This window comes from Athene cunicularia, assembly GCF_003259725.1.
Source record: "Athene cunicularia isolate RWA chromosome 3 unlocalized genomic scaffold, athCun1 chr3_part1, whole genome shotgun sequence".
In the NCBI taxonomy this organism is placed as follows: domain Eukaryota; kingdom Metazoa; phylum Chordata; class Aves; order Strigiformes; family Strigidae; genus Athene; species Athene cunicularia.
This window is the reverse complement of record NW_020799097.1, coordinates 112,275,354-112,292,864: the sequence shown is the minus strand read 5'-3', so window position 1 is coordinate 112,292,864 and position 17,511 is coordinate 112,275,354. Positions and strand designations below refer to the sequence as shown.

Sequence of the window (17,511 nt, the reverse complement as noted above, 5' to 3'; positions counted from 1 at the left end):
CCCAGCGGAAAGGCTGTCTGCGCGCGGCGGCGAGCGCAGGAACCCGGTGATCCGAACACGCTGGACATTGTCGAGAGCAGCAGGAACAGCTGGTAAGCTAGCAGAGCTAGCAGGGCTAGCAGAGCTAGCAGGGCCAGCGCGCCGCAGCGGCGGCAGCGAGCCAGCATGCTAATGAGCCGGCGAGCGCGCACAAAGCCCGCCGCGGAGCAGATCGACCCCAGTGCTGTCGGGCCCCACGCGGCCCAGGCTGCGGAGATTTTAGCGCGCTCCTCGAAACCACACTGCCGCTGCTCCCCTGCGCCCACCGGTCTCCCCAGCGCCACGGCGAGGGCTCGGGGCCGGGGGCCTTGCTCTGCTCAAATGTCATCTTTATTCCTGCCAGCAACGCGGCAAGCGGCCCAAGGAGACAACCCTCAGTCTGGCTCCAGCGTGCATTTCGCCCCATGCGCGTTTTGTCTGCGTGAGGATGGCACAGCCTGAATTAAAGCCCGTTCAGATAAAACACTACTTTTTTTTTTTTTTTTTCCCCCCACCCATTTGTGACAAAAGCCAAACAAAAATAACCCTAGGAAATCCAAAGTGCAAGTGAACATTCAGAAGCAAGTTTCCAAAAGATACAACGGAGGTTTTAGCTACATAAATCCCTTCAAAGTTAATAGGGACAGAACATCGAAATCATCAAAACTTACTTTGAAAATACAAAGAACACACACCCCTTTAATTTCTCTGGTGTGTAAGTGAAAAAAACACCCCACCAAAAAAAAAAAACCAAAACAAAAACCACAACTAAAATTGAATGTTATACTTAGTAGTTATCTGAATATATCAATTTTGCTTCTGTCAAACTTTAAAGAGAGCCTCTTATTAAACACAATTTAGAGGTTCTTTGTCTAATACAACAGAAAACGTAAACCACAAAACCCCAAGTGATAGGTGTTTGGACCTCTGTATATCTTTCTTGAAGGGAGTGGGAGCTTGAGTTCCCACCTTACTATGAAAGGTACATTTACTAGTTAGTTATAAATCAAAAACCTATATACCACACTGACTCGATGTTTGTTATTGAAAGTTAAATTGAAGGGCAGACTTCCATAACAGACCTCCACGGAAGCCCTTTGGGTAGGGCACGATTACATTAACAAAACCACACTTTTAATAAACTTGTTTGATTTTTACGGAGAACAACAGGAACACTCTGATTGCTACCAGCTGGTCCAAACTAGGTATTTCATGGGCAATGCCACCAAAGCTGGCAGACTGCAGTTAAAAGAGAGATGAGTGGCCAGTGTCAGGCTGCTATAAGCACCCAGTTAGGGACCCCGTGAATACCTTCTAGCTATTGGCCAGTCAGTACAAGCCTCAGAATCTATACATTTCCCTCTTCAGCACTTGCTCATGGTGCTCTTCACAGACTGGCAGAGAAATCTACTGTATTTTTCTTGTGAGTACACAAGGAACTACACTGCACTTTTACAGATTTAAACTGGATAAGACTGCTGGGAGTAATGTTTAAGAGCAACAGTAGTACACAAACCCTTTTGCACCACTCAGGTTGATTCAGCACTAGGACAAAAGTTTAAAGTGGCACTTAAATAAAAATACCCCTTTCCTGCTATTCATAAACAAATAAAATATTACTGGTGAAGAAATAAAGAAACCAAATGTTTCATCCAAAGCAGCAGCTTTTTCATAGCAGAGGCGAGTTAGGATTCAAATTTCCAACTCCCAATCCTGATCCACTGCTCATATTTTACATACTATACTATTTCCAGCAAGATCATGACTTTCCAAGTCTTTAATAGGGGCTAAAGAGGTATGGCTGTGTATTTTCAAAATCTTGTTTTCCATCAGTGCACGGGTACATCGTTTAGCAAATCCAAAACTGAGTTTGTGTTTGGTTTTCTTCCTATTTCTGACATATATCACACAGTGAATTTAAAAAAACCCATTACATTCATGACATCACTTAACCACAGGTTCTAAACTACCGATTAAAGCACCCAGCAAATAAAAGCCTTTAAAACTGTTGGGGTTTATTTACTCTTACTGAAGTGTACAGTTGCTGCACAGAGATCATCATCAGGAGAGGCAGCAGTTAGTGCCATTTAAAACTGCTACAGAATTAGCTTGGGACTTTCTCAACAACCCTCAGTGATCTTTACAGCTTCAGCCATAGAGAAAAATAATGATGCCCCATGTTACAGCAGAAAACTAAGTTGTATTGTTAACATGCAAACTTCACTGCAGCATCCTTTGCCTTGTGTGAAACGGTGACGCTCGCCAGCAGCTCACAGTAACGTATATACCAGATGTGTGTCTAACAAGAGACTGTGGACAGGGACAGGTATGTACACATGCACGCAGAAAAATACAGAAATTTAAAACCACTGTGTCCATACACCATTCAGCAGCATGTGAAGTTTAAATCCACAGAAGCATTATATACTCTTTATATATTCACAAGCAGGATGCAGTAGATTTCTCTGCAAGTCTATGAAAAGCACTATGAATAAGAGCTGAAGAGCCGCCTCCACAATCCCATGTAATGCCACCTAAAAGCTTTGCCTCGCATGACTTATTACAGGCTGGAGCAGATTAGAGGCATCGATCGCTGCCTGGAGAAGGTTCTCGCTGCGAGGAGGGAAGGCAGCCGCAGAGGCAGACAGTCCAGCCATCGATCCACTCCAACGGGGAGCTGCGCTGCAGAATGAAGGTCAGTGCTGCTTTACACCACCTCGTACAGTCACTGCCACGTTCACCAACATCCCTCAGAGACTGCTGCGACGGGACCAAATACTTCTGTCTGAAACTCAAACCCTCATGCGAGGGCTGGTTACAGCAACCACCAGAAAAGTGAAGGACAGCAAGTCAAACCTGCTGCTCTCCACAGACAAAGCAGCAGAGGACTGACTACAGACAGACACTCCTGCAAGCCAGAACCGATCACTTCGGCAGAAAACTGTCAGATGCCATGTCATATAAATTGTCACAGCTCCTGTGACACATGCTCTAGAATTTTATAGTAATTTCTAATAGCATCTATACAGCTTGAGGGCATAACAACTTAGGATGAAATAAAGGGAACAAATTGTGAACCCTCCTCTTAAAAGAGTAACAGGCTTTCTGTTCTATTTTCACGGTATGATCAAATGCCCCTTTATAACACAAGTAGAGTTCTAAATGCAAGCTCAAAGGACATTGTGAAAGTTAGGCAAGATGTGTTTTCAGACATCTGACATTATGTGCACCTACAAAATATATGACAGTTATTCACACAATGAAGTCCATTATAGCAAATATCTCTCTTTTTTAGTCTCTGACAAAGCAGGTAAGCAGATCAGTGGCTCTACATTAAGTCAATCAGAAATTGGATTAAACCAACAAAAGGAATTAATTCAGAACTCAAAGTTGATGTTCTTTGCTTAATCTTCTGGATTCCAGACATGACATACTAATATATAGTAGATGTGTTAATATCTCGATGCAAGCAATATAATGAATTAAAGTTATGGATACCTTTTCTTGTTATGTATTTAGACTGTCTTTTGATTTTATCCTAATGAACTACTTATTTGGTATAGTTAAGTAGGCATACCATATTCATTACAGTGGATAAATCTTTAAGAGTTATTCATGTATCAAATTACTTCTCCAAAGGGCTCTGTTTTATTCTGGGCCACAAACAGGATCGCAAATTGTAAGCAGGGAAATGGTGACATCCAGTGCTCAGATACTATGTAAAGCATATGCATCCTCATCGTGCCTTTTTGTTGTTGCTGTTCTAATGCACAGACACCTTGGGTGTCTAATGCACAGATGCATTACATTGCAACAAAGTATTATAAATATCCACAATAAACTTAAGAATTTAAAACTCTTACCTTCAAGTTTTGTCTTTAAATGAGCAACAAATAATGCACATAACTTTGTAAACAATACTGTCACTGGGGTAATTTTTCTCTTCTTCCCAGACTATTTAGGTCAGCCCTTATATAATTCTATTTATATTAATGAAAAAGGCAGAAGCAGCACAGTTTATATTAGAGATTTGTTAGGATTACATCTCCAAGAGCACTTGCACAGCTACCTGAAATGGACAGTTTCAATAGCAAAAATAGTGGCTGACAGACACAAGTCTGTATGCCTGCCTCATCAGTTATATCTTCTTCTCTTGTAGGGTAACATAGCACTGTACGTTAATCAAGATGCTATAGAAAAGTATGAAAAATATGCAGGAATCAACAGGCAGAATAAGAACAACCCCCTTTTCTTTCCATAAAAACAAACCAATTTATCCTAAAAGTGAGATGGCTTGAAAAGATAATTTTATAACAAACATGTTAATTCTCACTAAACCCCAACATGAACTAACTCCCGACTTACTCACAGGAAGATATGTGTCTTAAATTGCTAAGAAAATAATTCAAAGAGTATGAGAAACTAGCAAAGAATGCAGGAAAGAAGCCAAGTGGTGCTTGCACATAGGGACATTTTACACCCTCCAGTAGGTTGCTCACAAAAAGCTGGTCGAAGGCTAGGGTAACATTTCAGACACGTCAGAATCTCTCCTACTTTTCTTCAAATTCAGTTAGTAAGACCAGGTACGACTGGAAGTACAGTAGTTATTTGTCATGGTGGAAAAAAAAAAAAAAGTGGTAAGACACTACAAATAACATCAAAATAATTTTTCAATTAAAAAGAAGCTTTTTTCAGTGAAAGAGTGGAGAAACCGAGACACAGACGTTTAAGTTTAGGTAGATGGGACCACTTCACAGATCATGATGGCAATTCACCAAAGTTCCCTCTTCATCACTGTGGCCATTTTTCAAACTGAGAGGCTTTTCTTTCCAGTTACCAAGCAGGTGAAAAGGCTCAGAAAGCTTTGCTCCACCTTATCCTTATACATTTTTCTAAAACAAACTAGGTCTGGCACAATTTTTCAGTCAATGTGATTTAAAGAACAACTGCAAAGATAATTTTGCACTACACTTTTTTTTTTTTTTTTTAAATATGATGGTAAAAGATATAATAATCCAGAATGTTTACCTCTATTGTTATTATGAAACATGTGAGATGGGAAAGAATAAGCATCCTGCTGGTTAGGAAATGTCATAAGTAAAACCTGAGACCAGCTTACAAATCTCTAAACAATAATAGGATCAAGGAAATTACTCCATTTTTAAAGACAATCTGGTCTCTGGGTAATCAAAACAGCATTTACCTATGCATTCTAAGGGGACCTTTTTGCTCTGACATCACTATCCCCAAATCCCAAAGTCTTTTTGGAAACCAACATTAAATCATGGGCCAACCAAAGTTCCTGACAGCTTCAGACTTAGCTATATTTTCATTTCCGGAGGTTTACTAGCACCTGAGCTTAAAAACTGTCAATTTAAACAGCAGCTGTAAACCAGATCCATAATAAAGACTTAAATACAAACCCTGTTCCCCCTTCCCTTCCCCCCTCCAGTATTTCTCTTTACAGATAAAACCAGCTCCCAAAGATAAGCTGCACTACTGCAGCTTAAGGTGACTGGAACTCCAGAATGTACAAGTGTTCAAAAATCCTTTCCAGCGTACAACTAATTTTATGTAAGCTGGAAGAGAGCATAAAGATGCAGTTTCATATCATCGCACCTACCATTTTTAAAAATATTCAATACCACTGGAACTAGAACAGATCCTTGCTTCAGGGATCCTGCTCAACCCAATGACAATTACCAAAGCACCAAATTACAAATGTGATGTTTTTCATCCCTGCTCTCATCTCTTAAGGCACCCTGCTTACAGACTCATGTTACTCTTTAAACACTGTTAGCAACCTCTGCTTTAATTGGACTTAATTAAGAGGAACTTCCGTTTTGATACATAATAACTAATCTATTAAATTAGTTGTTTCCCTAATCCCAGCACATAAAAAAGGTGGCTTTAATGCTCTCAAAAAACTTGCATACATACATTTTTATACAACAATTTCAGTAAATTTTAATATTAGTCTTCCTTGGTTTTATACCATTTAAGCCATGTTACTGTTTATGATTCCAGAAAAACACACAGGCATATTTTTTTTAAAAATTGCCTGAAAAAAGCAGGCTGGTGAGGCTGCTAAAACACATTACCTCACACTCAACAGTTACTTAAGGATGGTGAGAGCACCAATTAGTATGGGCTGCAGCCGCTCAGTCTCAATGCTTCATTGCACCAAGAATGAATGCCCTCCTGAAAAAATGGTTATTTTGAACATATACTAATGTATAATCACCCATGACCATGTAAACATTGCAGCAGCTACAGAGACAACTGAGCTTTAACCATTCAAAAGACAACTGAGCTATGCGTTAAGTACCCTGGTTTTGCTCCTGTGTAACACCATTGCATGCATGTACATAAAGAACTTGTAGCCAGAATGGCTTTAAACTAAAGTTTAAATATAGTTAATTATTTTTAATAAATATTTTTCTTGCCCTGATAAATTCCTTAAAACAGAAACAGTTACATAAACACAAAAAAATAGATTTTAAAAAACCATCTGATGTCGTTTGCCATAGTTACCCTCCTCATTTTCAAAGACATTTCCAACAGAAAAATGTTTTTGGGTACAACAGTGGAATTTATGTCATCGTGACCAAGCGATTACAGTGTGCACAGTGAGATTCTCCCGCGGCTCTGCGGTCCTGGTCCCCATGGAAACCGGACTCGGATATTGTCCTCCACTCACTGGAGCACCGAGACTTGGGAGCCTTTTGTGCCTGATGAGATTTCTTCCACAACCTTCCAGCAACAGACCCTATGCTTCCTCCTGACTCTTTCCTAATTGAGATGCAAATTAATCTCTGTGGCTGATTACACTTCCCTTAAAGCCCCTGACAAGTGCAGCTGTAACTGGAGTTTACAGACTTCCCAACAAGTGACTTCAGCTGTCACTGCTGGCAAGATGCTGCCCCAGCTCCCCGGCACGCGACCCCGCGCCAGCAGCGCTTCCCGTGGGCACCATGACCGGCCTCGCTCCCCTGCACCCGGCAAGGCATTTCACACCCTGCCATGGCCCCAACATGAGCACCACAGACTGAGTGCCTCATCCCCATTGAGCCATTTACACCAGATGAAGCGTTCAATCAATTTCTAACCACACTTGAATTGAGAAAATGTTTAGTTACTAACCCTTATTATGGATGCTGACTTTTAACAGGACCTGTGTGACAAACAGAAGCAGCAGACCACTCCCAGCTCTGCCTTACACAAGCTTTTCTGCACTCACCTGAACGGCAAGGTTACATCTAATGTGCTGCCAAACATCACCCGTTACTTTTCCAGGATTACTGCCTTTATTTCTCCCTTCTACTGAAATTTTGAGTTATGTCACCTTTGAGTTACTTTCATCTCCAGTCTGACAAAGTTACTACAGTCTTTCACTTACTGTTTGAATTGCTGGGTCTGCTTTCCTCCTGTTCTCCTCGTAGCAGTTAGTAAAGCAGACACCAGAGCAGAGTCACTCATGGCGCATGCGCCCTTCGGGAGCTACAAAGCAGTCTTACTGCACTGTACAGGTACAAGCACCGTCTTTACACATCTACACATTTACGTTCCAATTTCTGGCTCATAAGGAATTTTAGTATATAGAAGCGTTTCTTTATCTATAGTAAAAGTTATGGATAACTATCTCTCCAATTCCAGTTTCATCCTGGTGGGATCTTCCCCACCACATTGTCTTTGTCCAGTTTCAGAATCTCAATCCACTTTCATTTATCAAACAGACAAGTGGCAGCTGATTCACTACAGATATCGTTGGTGCAAAAGCAGGCACAAAAAAGGAAGAAAAGAATCCGGGGACAGATGCTGTTTCAGCTAGACCTCAAACATATGCTGAGAAGTGACATGTGCTATCATATTTGTGCTGCTCATGTTTCCCTGGGGACAAGGAGGGACCCAGAGAGAGAGACCCCATTGGAAAGCAGGAGCACAGTAGGCTGGTGAGGGCTGTTTGCTTAGAAAATGCTAAAAGCCAGAAGATGAGCAGGATTAAGACAGGAGACTCCGACAGGGAGAAAAGTGCTGGGATGGTGGTAAGAGGCAACAAGGTCTCTTCATTCCTGTAACTGCTGTTACTTATGTTAATTTTACTACACTGTTATTTTATTGTTATACATTGACTACAGAAGCAGATGGATTAAGCTAAATTCTGCATAGAAGAATTTTAGTAATTAGCTAGATTTCTCTCATGAGACAAAAGTGGAAAACTTGGCAAATTTTGAATCATCTGTTAGGTACTGCCACAGCTTTGCAGCTGATGTATTGCATTCAACTGCTTATGCAACAACCACCAACTGTCTTTGTTTTAAAATGAGTACACAATGAAGTTAATAAAATACAAATTTATTTAATGACAATGCTACTTTTAATTTCTGATTACTTTAGCAAAGTATACGGGATAAAATTCAGCCTTTTTTTAAAAAAAGCCCCCAGCATTCTGAGGATATTTTGCATTTTAGAAATGCATGTCTCAAACTAATTAAACAATGTTCTTTCAAAGATCAAAACATTGCATTTACAAACTCTTTCTCTAAGTCATATGGTTAGAAAAATACCTAAATCAAAAGCTACCCAAAGAAAATGAAGTGCAGTGAATGTTGGTCCTGAGATAAGTGATATGATTAACAAAACAAACTATAAAATGTTTCTAGCGTAATTATGGCATTATGAGAATAACAGTAATAATGCTGTTAGTCTGTATATCACACAAGAATAAAAGCCTGTGCTACAATTCCTGTCACAGAGAAGCATACCATCTTTCTGCATTCCAGCAACCGTTAGAAAATATGTTCTGAAAATGCCCAAATACAGACATGGCTGGAATGAAACTGTAATTTGGGAACCGAAACACCCATGTCTGAGGCCAAATCCCATCTGTCTTATTAATGCAATGAGTCCAAGTAAAGTCAATTGGACTACTTCTTTGAATAAGATAAGAATACAACTGAGCCGTCTGTTAGCTTAATACACACTGCAGATAACTTCTATTAGCGTATAAAAAAAAAAAAAAAAGGGTATTATCATTATTTACAGCTCAAAGCATCAGGTCCAAGTCCAATGCCAGCAAGACTGAAGTTATTGGTGAGAACACTCTTGTAATGTTATAATCTTATTTTTAAAACAATGGGTGGCAACTGGGTGTGAATGACTGAAAACATTGAGCTTGACATGAAGAAAGCTTTGACCTTTTCCTGTAAAATCAAATAGGAAGGGATTTTCATTAAAGCTTACCTCTCTGCAGAAAAACACTGAGAAGTAAGAACCCTACCAAGGGGAGCTTTGCCCCAGCAGGAGGAAAGGATACAAGCTCTGGTAGAGTGGGATGAGCGACTTGACGGCTCTGCTGGCATTGATGCACGTGGCACATATGAGGCTTGGCAGCAGCTTTGAAGTCACGATTGCTCCATCGAAGAGAGGACCAAAAAATGGCACCTGTAGACCCCAAAATAAAAACAACACATGTAAAGCCGAGTCAACAGAAGCTGAAAGGTTAGTGTAGATCATGAGAGCAACTTCCAAAATCACAAACTGAAACAACACGCCCAGCTCAGGGAGGGGATTCTCACAGCAAGGCATCTGCTGCTTCAGAAAGGTGCCAGGGAGGCAAGAGGAGGCACGTGCCACACTGCCCTGCTCTAGACAGTGAAGTTATTCAGTTACAATCATTAGCTTGCTCGAGGTCTCCTCTCTAGATCACAGGCATGAAGAGACTCCTCGAAGTACAGCAAAAGAACACAGAAACAAACCACCTCCACAGGCTGTAGCTGCAGGGCCATCACCAGCTAGGTCAGCACAGTCAATCGGGCAGTACCTTTCCTAGCACAACATTCTCTATATTGCATTATATTGTTCACATTTGGAATAATAACCATCAGATCCACTACAGAAGACCATTACATTATTTTGCCATAAACCAGTACGACTACATTGTTTTCCACACAAAAACTTCCAATGTGATATTAATCCCCCAATTTCTTATGTAAGTTTTATAATCTTCCATAATTGCCATCAGTATACTTTACGTGTATATGCACATTTCACAGAATATTCAATTGGGTAAACAGGAGCTTGTTATGCATATGAAGTTAGTCTATCAATTTGAAATCTATATTCCCTTTTGAGTAGATAATAAGAGCTGTTTTCTGTCTTGCATCCCAGTGGGAGACCCTGATTCACTGACTGAATCCAACACTGGCAGGAGTTTTTGCAGAGAACTATTTGTTTTCAAATAATCCTCTGTAACTCCTTCCAAGGACTTCACTGAAGGGGGGTGTGTGTGTGTGTGTGTGTGTGTCTGTGGTGTGAAGAGCTGTTCCAAGATAATGAGGCCTGTGGAAAGCCTAGAGGAGATGGTGGAAAACTACCACCTCTCAGAGGCAGTTCCCTGTAAACATGGCTGGGACAGGAGCAAACAGGTCTATCCCAGTGTAGCATGTCAAGGTGTTACAAACACTGTTTGTTCAGGGTTACTCCCAGAGGAAACCACCATATAATGTCATTTGGTGACCTATGGCTCTTCAGAAAAAGGCTATACTAGGTAAAAGAGACACTTTATAGAAGTGGAAAATGTCCAGAATTCCATACATGTAACAGATTTTGCCATGTCAAAGCCAGAAAATTTTAATGTTTACATGTATAATAGATTTTAATATTTTGAAGTACTCAAACTCATTTCCTTTTCAGAAACTCAAAATGAAAAAAGAAATGCCACAAAACCACCAACCAAAACCCTAAACAGAAGCTAGCAGTAATTATCAATATTTAAGTTATGGATTTTTTCCATCTGTACAGAGGCTTATCACCTAAATAAATACACTCTATTATTCTTCTGCAACTGCTTGTGGGTGACTGTGACAGTCATTCAATAAATGGACAAAGGGAATAATATAAATCCCCTGCATCTAGGGAATTCCTCTAATTAGAAGTGGCAATGAATTACAGAAGAAATTTGGTTTTAATATAACATCTGCAAATGACAGCTGTCTTTTCAAACAGTTATTTTGTCATTCCTTTACTTAAAATAATTACCACCTCCCCACACTCTCCTCAAAAAACAGATTAGTGTAAAATGTTTCCATAGTGGTTTTGCCCCTTTTTTTTTTTTTTTTTTTAATGACAGCATTACTATCTAGGCAGTTGGAAAGAAAGGTGACAGGAAGAAAATCTGTGCCACCGAAATGATAATGTTGTAGAGCACCAAGTTCTTCCTCTTTAAGCTATAACATTTCTAAGCAAAATTTTTAACACATACTCTGTTTACAAGTACTGACAAAAGGATTAAAAAATAATGTAAAACTATATTGATATGTAAGGAGGTTAAGTACACACTAGTATGAAAATTATGCCAACACACAAACACCAGATATTTAAAGTCAGATTGGCACTTACATATGCTATTGTAAAGGGAAACTAACTGTCAGGCTTTTTGACAAGCAATTTTTGCTTACAGGACTTTGTTTCACTGTTTCAAAACCACCAAGAGTCTATGCAATGTGGCAGGTTTTTTTAACACAGTATTACAGAATTTACATACTTACAACATAGACAAAGAGTGTATATTTTATAGACCTTATAAATGCGTTTGTATATAAATACATACACATATATACATATGCTCACATTTAAAAAAATAAAATAAAATCTTTCAGTGGGAACTCTCCCGCAAATTTATCAAAAAAACCCTCCAATCTGACATTTTAAAACAAAAAGTTTAATAATTGTTTTATCTGAAAGTTTAATAGTCAGACTCCAATAAATCATATTTTATTCTAAAACTCCTTGTAAACAGAAAAGTAAGCTAATTCAAGCTGAACCCCAGAAACTGAGAGTTCTCCTTGGCATCCTTCAACTGTGTCCTCAGAGATAAGAATGAAGTGGGGGCTCTCTGGAGTGACTTTCATGAAATTGGGGAAAGATGCTTTTTTCAAGCATGTTTCAAATAAACAGATTATTTCAAGAATTGTGTCCTAGGCACATGTTTTGTCAAAAAGTATACATTTTTTGCAATACAAAGTTGGCGTACAGTGGCAGATGGAAAAAGAAAATAATGCAAAGGATGGAAGTGGCTTTGTATGACAGCAACTGATTTTACGTTACCAGAGAAAAACAAGAGCTGTGCATATGCAACCAGAACCAAGTGCAGTATTTTCCCAGTCTGGTTCATCGCTTTTCGATGTGTGGGACTAACCCTCTGGAGAGCTGCAAAGGCGTCACTGTCCTGCCTCACAGCAGCAGTGGAGCCAGCAGGCCTCGTTGCTCCCCGCAGGGTGCAGGGGTCCGCAGAGCCTGGGGCAGTACGAGGAGCATGCAGCCGGACCATACGCCCGCATGGACACAAAGCACAGAATTATTAATTCCCGAGCAGATCTACTGGCCATGCCGAGGGTCATTAAAGTCAATGGAACTCGCATATCGTCAGCTTCCATCTGTGTAGGGGGCTCTGCCTTAAGGAGGAGTTTGAGGGGGGGAGACCAACTGAATGCACAGGGACATGCTCCCTGCTCAGTACTTTTCTGTAAATTGATATTAAAACCCATTTGAGGAAAACAGTGTTTTGAATGGCTACAAAAAAAAATATCTGATGCTTTGACAGGAATCAATTAAAAAAAAAAAAAAAGAAAGAGTAAAAGCAAATATCCCCTTCCTTGAGTACCCCCAAATGTCAATGCAATTTATCCATGAAACAAAAATTAATATTCAGCCCATTGCAAACACCTGCTTCATTACAATTTCCAAGAAAAAAAAAAATTATTTCTGTTGTACGCAGTAAAACTAGGCAAGGTTAAATAAACCTTTTGAGCACAAAGACTTCCTCTCTATAGCAAGCAGCACTAGTTAAAAGAGTGGGGAATGGGTAAATTATTGTACCAAATGGCTGAGAATTAATCTCTGATGACTAGCTGCAATCTAACGAGGCATCTGTGTCCCAGGGAACCCGCAGTATGTCCCTGGCGGTATGTGCAGTGTGTAGAGTCTGCCTGGCATTCTTTGTCCTCTTTTGCAGGCAGCTTTTCGTCTCATTGTTCAGAATATCCTCATGCATCTGTGACGCGTGGAATGCATTCACACTAACAGACTTACTATTGTCTTCTCTCAGAAGCTTTGTCGAGCAAAGACTGCATCACGGTTCCTGATAATTATATTGCTTAATTAATCAAGACAAAAAAAATTTGCAAATCATTGCCCGGTTGCCAAGCAGGGAGATAAAAAATGAAAACAATACAAGCTGAAGCAATATAACAAAAGTAACAGCTATCTGATCAGAAATTCTTATATAATGAAGCTATTAATGCTAAATCGGTTAATGTTAACATTGCTCCAGGTGTCTCTACTTAGATGCAAACAAAAAGGCTAACATTATGTATATAAAAGGCCAAATGTTGCCATGGATTCTGTAACCTGATAGAGAGGACAGCCTTTTCATTTGATTAGGGAATGCAATTTAAATACCAGGGACTGAAGCCAAACAACAGACATTTCTCTCTGCAAGCCTCTTTCATTCACCCTGAGGTCAGTAGCTGGTGAACAAAAGGTCAGCCACACTTGCCCTGGAAATGTCTGGATTAATTTTATTACATTGTAATGGTTTGTACTTTAAACGTAGGGATAACACTAAATTTCCAGTTAGCTATTATTCTTTCTGCCCGTTGGGTATTTTTGACTAATATGTAAGATGACATAGCTTTTCTCAACTGGTTCATAGAATTTTTAAGCATGTTCATAACACTAAATCCTGATTTTCCTGGTGGAATATTAAAAGCTAAAATTCCCAAGTAGTAAATTGCAGAGCTCAAAATCAGCTGTAGAAAACCACCCACTATTTCAGTGTACAAAAAATTGTCAAGTTTGAAATGTCTACTGGCAAACCGCTGGTTGCTAATATATAATAGCTCCATCATTCACAACATAATATTGTATACTGCTGGTAAAGATGTCATCTGATGTATGCATTTCTCCATGGCTGGTTATTTTTGACAAATATTGTCCCTCATATAAGGGAAATGGTGTTTATCACATTGATTACTTTCATAAAGTATATTTTTAATATATTTTTGCATCCATCACGTACCAGAGAAGCATTTGTTAAAGCAGCTTTTTTTATACATATGCACTGATGCACATACATACACAGCTGACATTTTGCAAAAACACCCAATCATTATTGCAAAAAAATGTCTAAAATGTAATTGCATAACAATGATCTAAACAGAAAATACTAAGCCTCAAATACTTTGTTTGATGTAAGGACATCCAATGCCTACATCATCCCATTGATTCTGATTATGATGATGGTCTCAAAACCATGTGAGGTTATGCACTGTACCATACGTACAACAGTAACCAAGCTCTATGGGGTGAATTAATAGCAAATGAGGAACTTCTATCTTTATTATTTTGCCTTTATTGCCTCACATTGGAAATTCACAATGATTTTAAACATTGTTCTTTGTACAGTAACTCCTACAGGTTAGGAATTCTGAAATATTTCTTTAAGCACTAAACATGAATATAAAATTAACTTGTAGCCATTTCAATTGTGATTAATAACTCTGGTTTTTAAATAAGAGCTCATTGTTCACCATACTTTTAAGCGGAGATGGACAATCTGTATTTTGTATTTGCTTGAAAAAAAAAAAACAACCAAGCTCTATACCACTGAGCTTTATTTAAGCAACAAAACTGTTGGTCACTTGCATAACACATATGATAGATCCAATAAAGCAGTCAAAACATACCTCTGGTTTCTTCATTATCTCTATGAAAAACATGTGATTCTTCATTGGATAAATAACAATTAAAACATCTCCAAAATCTGTTGGTATAATGCCTCTGCGGTAGTTCCTGGTGTGTTCAGACCAGACGATGTGAACCTCATCATTTCCCAAGTGACGAAGCTGCAACAGCAAATTGGCTCTTTATTAATCAGAGTGATAACAACAGTTTATGAGGGGTCATGGCTTACAAATTGAATTACAATGCTCAATAGTAGAAATATTTCATTACAGAAAAAGTTAAAACATTGTTTTTCTCCAGTTGCTCATGAAAAGATCAGCTAAATAATTTGATTCATTCAGAACACATTGTTGTCTGATGGCTTAATTAAGTAATTATCAAACTAGCCATTAGCACGATATGTAAATGTACATTACCTACAATAATTTAAGATGGAAATCTGAATTACTAGAAGAAAACATTAGCCAACAGACTATCATACCCAGATAAAAAAGGTAGATGTCACAGAAATATGAAATGCCTTGACTCAGGATGCCAAGAAACTTTCCCTCATCAACCACTATTCCTGAATTTATTGTATTATAAATATCTCCTTGCTGACCCTGTCTGAAGAGGACTTTTGTTTGAAATTGTAAGCAAAATAGCCAGGCAATGTGAATTAGAGAAGAATGGGAAATACTGTAGGAGTTATCTTTTTATGTGGAGCAGAGCAGCATAAAATATGGATAAAATTTACATGTGACATATACAAAATGCATCTGAAAGCCTGCGTGTTTGCTTTGTTATCGGAGGAACTGGAGGTGATCTAACAGATGGCAAAAAGTATTTGGCAATCATGTACAAGCTACACACAATAGTTTCAACTGTAAGCTTTAAAGTTAAAATTTAATCCACATGCAGAATGCCAGCCTGAAGCATAAAGAGAATTTAAGTCCCACTTAAAGCTTAAAACACCACCCCCCCGCAATTTGGTGCTAGCCCTTGGAACAATGTGCACAATAGACCTAACAAAGAAGCCAAAATGTAGCTCTGCCTTCTTCACTGTCTCTGTGCAGGGGAAAAAAAAACCACCAAACCAAAACAACAAAAAAAGGTAGCTATTTTCATTGGTAAATAACCACCAAGTAATCTCAACATGCCTTGTATCAGGCTATATTGTACCACTGAATCTTATCTCTTCAGAAGCAGGCAGCACCTTTAAAAAGTAGACTTTCACACTCCTACATATTGGGTGGCAAACTGTACCCTAGTTATAAGCGAAACATGGCAAAAACATAACACATTATGAGAACCAAAAAGTTAAAACTATGAACTTTGCTTACAGTTTATACTCTAGTAGAGTAAAATAAAGCTAAGCTCATAGAGTGAGATAGATTCCCAGTTTATTTTAAATGAAATAGAAGACAGTTGTATTTTATTTACACCTATGAATAAAAGACATTTTAGTTCTGTTTGAAGAAAATACAAACCATCTGTGTTTTATAAAAACATGGAAACATTAACAATACTATTACTACAGCTTCTTTCTTACATGTACAAAAATCAGTACAAATTAATGTTCTCATGGTCATCCTGATTTCTGTGCATTCTCTTGTATTTTAACTGCTCAGTAAAAATAAAGCAACACCCAAGAAAATACTTACGGTGATAATATCACAGTACAGACTGATTAATATAAAATGAGCAGCAATTTACATGTATGACAAAATCCTGATTTCACTTTCTGTGAACAGATGCAGCCAGGTCACCTTAAAAGTGATTAACAGGAAGATGCAAAGTTTCGCCTTAAAAAACCAAAAACCAGTCTGTCTACAAGATTTGGTGCACAACAGGTTATACATACTGAGGGTCTAAGTGTTTGGCAAGGCTATTCTACACACAGCCCAAGCTGAGCTGTAATTTTCTATGAAAGCTGAGCGAAGGAAGGACCCAGCTCACACCAGCTGTATTCAGAACAGCCCAACGGCAATGTATTTGTAAGCAATTTATCAGGCTGAACTCAACGCATTCTGATACTAGAGCGAGTTCTGGCACTAGCTTTGCAACATAGAGAAAGCCCACAATGGCGGTATTTAGCAACCTCTGCTTTAAAAAGCCCAACAAATAAATATGGAAACAGAATTCTGTAAGGTGATGCAATTGTGCAGTCGCACAGGGCAATTCACAAACTGAACACTAATCTTCTTTCTACAAAAACAAACGGTGAAGAAAAGGCTCTGTCCTGCCTTGCCTCCTATTGCTTTTGAAGTCATAAATAGCACATACCACTATAAAAACAGCAATAAAAATATGTCCAAGTACTGCTTAAGAGACCCTTTCAAAATCACAACGAACTATTTGGATAGTATTCAAATACTTTTCGTACTGAAGAATCCCAAAACACGTTTAATCATCCAACATCCAACAGAACAACATTCAGTAAAGAGGGAGAAGTTAGATCAACTGTGGCTTGCTGTGCTTGAGAGAGGTGGTGATGGCTATGAGCTCAAAACTTCACAAATATTGTGTGATAATAAATTACTACCTTTGCTAAAATCTTCATCCTGTGCTAGTAACAAACTTTAAAGCTTGAGTTACTACCTGACATAATTTTCAAGTCATACATCCTTAATCATTGAATTTTTAAGATACAGTGTTACAAATAGAAAATTGGTATTAATAAAGAAATTTGTTCTTGGAAGATCCATTTCACTGATAAAAAAACATTATAACAGTCTTATCACCACCAACAAACCAGCTGCTATTTTC

General features: G+C 38.7%; 1 protein-coding gene and 1 long non-coding RNA gene across 2 annotated transcripts in view; one reads left to right on the top strand and one right to left on the bottom strand.

Annotated features, from left to right (window-relative positions):
* Positions 1 to 17,511, bottom strand: part of RALGAPA2 (Ral GTPase activating protein catalytic alpha subunit 2) — a 127,676-nt gene that overhangs the window by 40,854 nt on the left and 69,311 nt on the right. Inside the window, exons 37-38 of the mRNA XM_026844668.1 lie at positions 14,766 to 14,924; positions 9,335 to 9,462 (exon numbers count right to left, since the gene is read on the bottom strand). Of these exons, the coding sequence (XP_026700469.1) occupies positions 9,335 to 9,462; positions 14,766 to 14,924 (287 nt within the window). The remainder of the gene's footprint in view (positions 1 to 9,334; positions 9,463 to 14,765; positions 14,925 to 17,511) is intronic.
* On the top strand, positions 1,959 to 6,065 carry LOC113478887. Its single transcript, XR_003398154.1, has 2 exons — positions 1,959 to 2,713; positions 5,471 to 6,065. It is a non-coding gene; the product is annotated as an uncharacterized LOC113478887 (long non-coding RNA).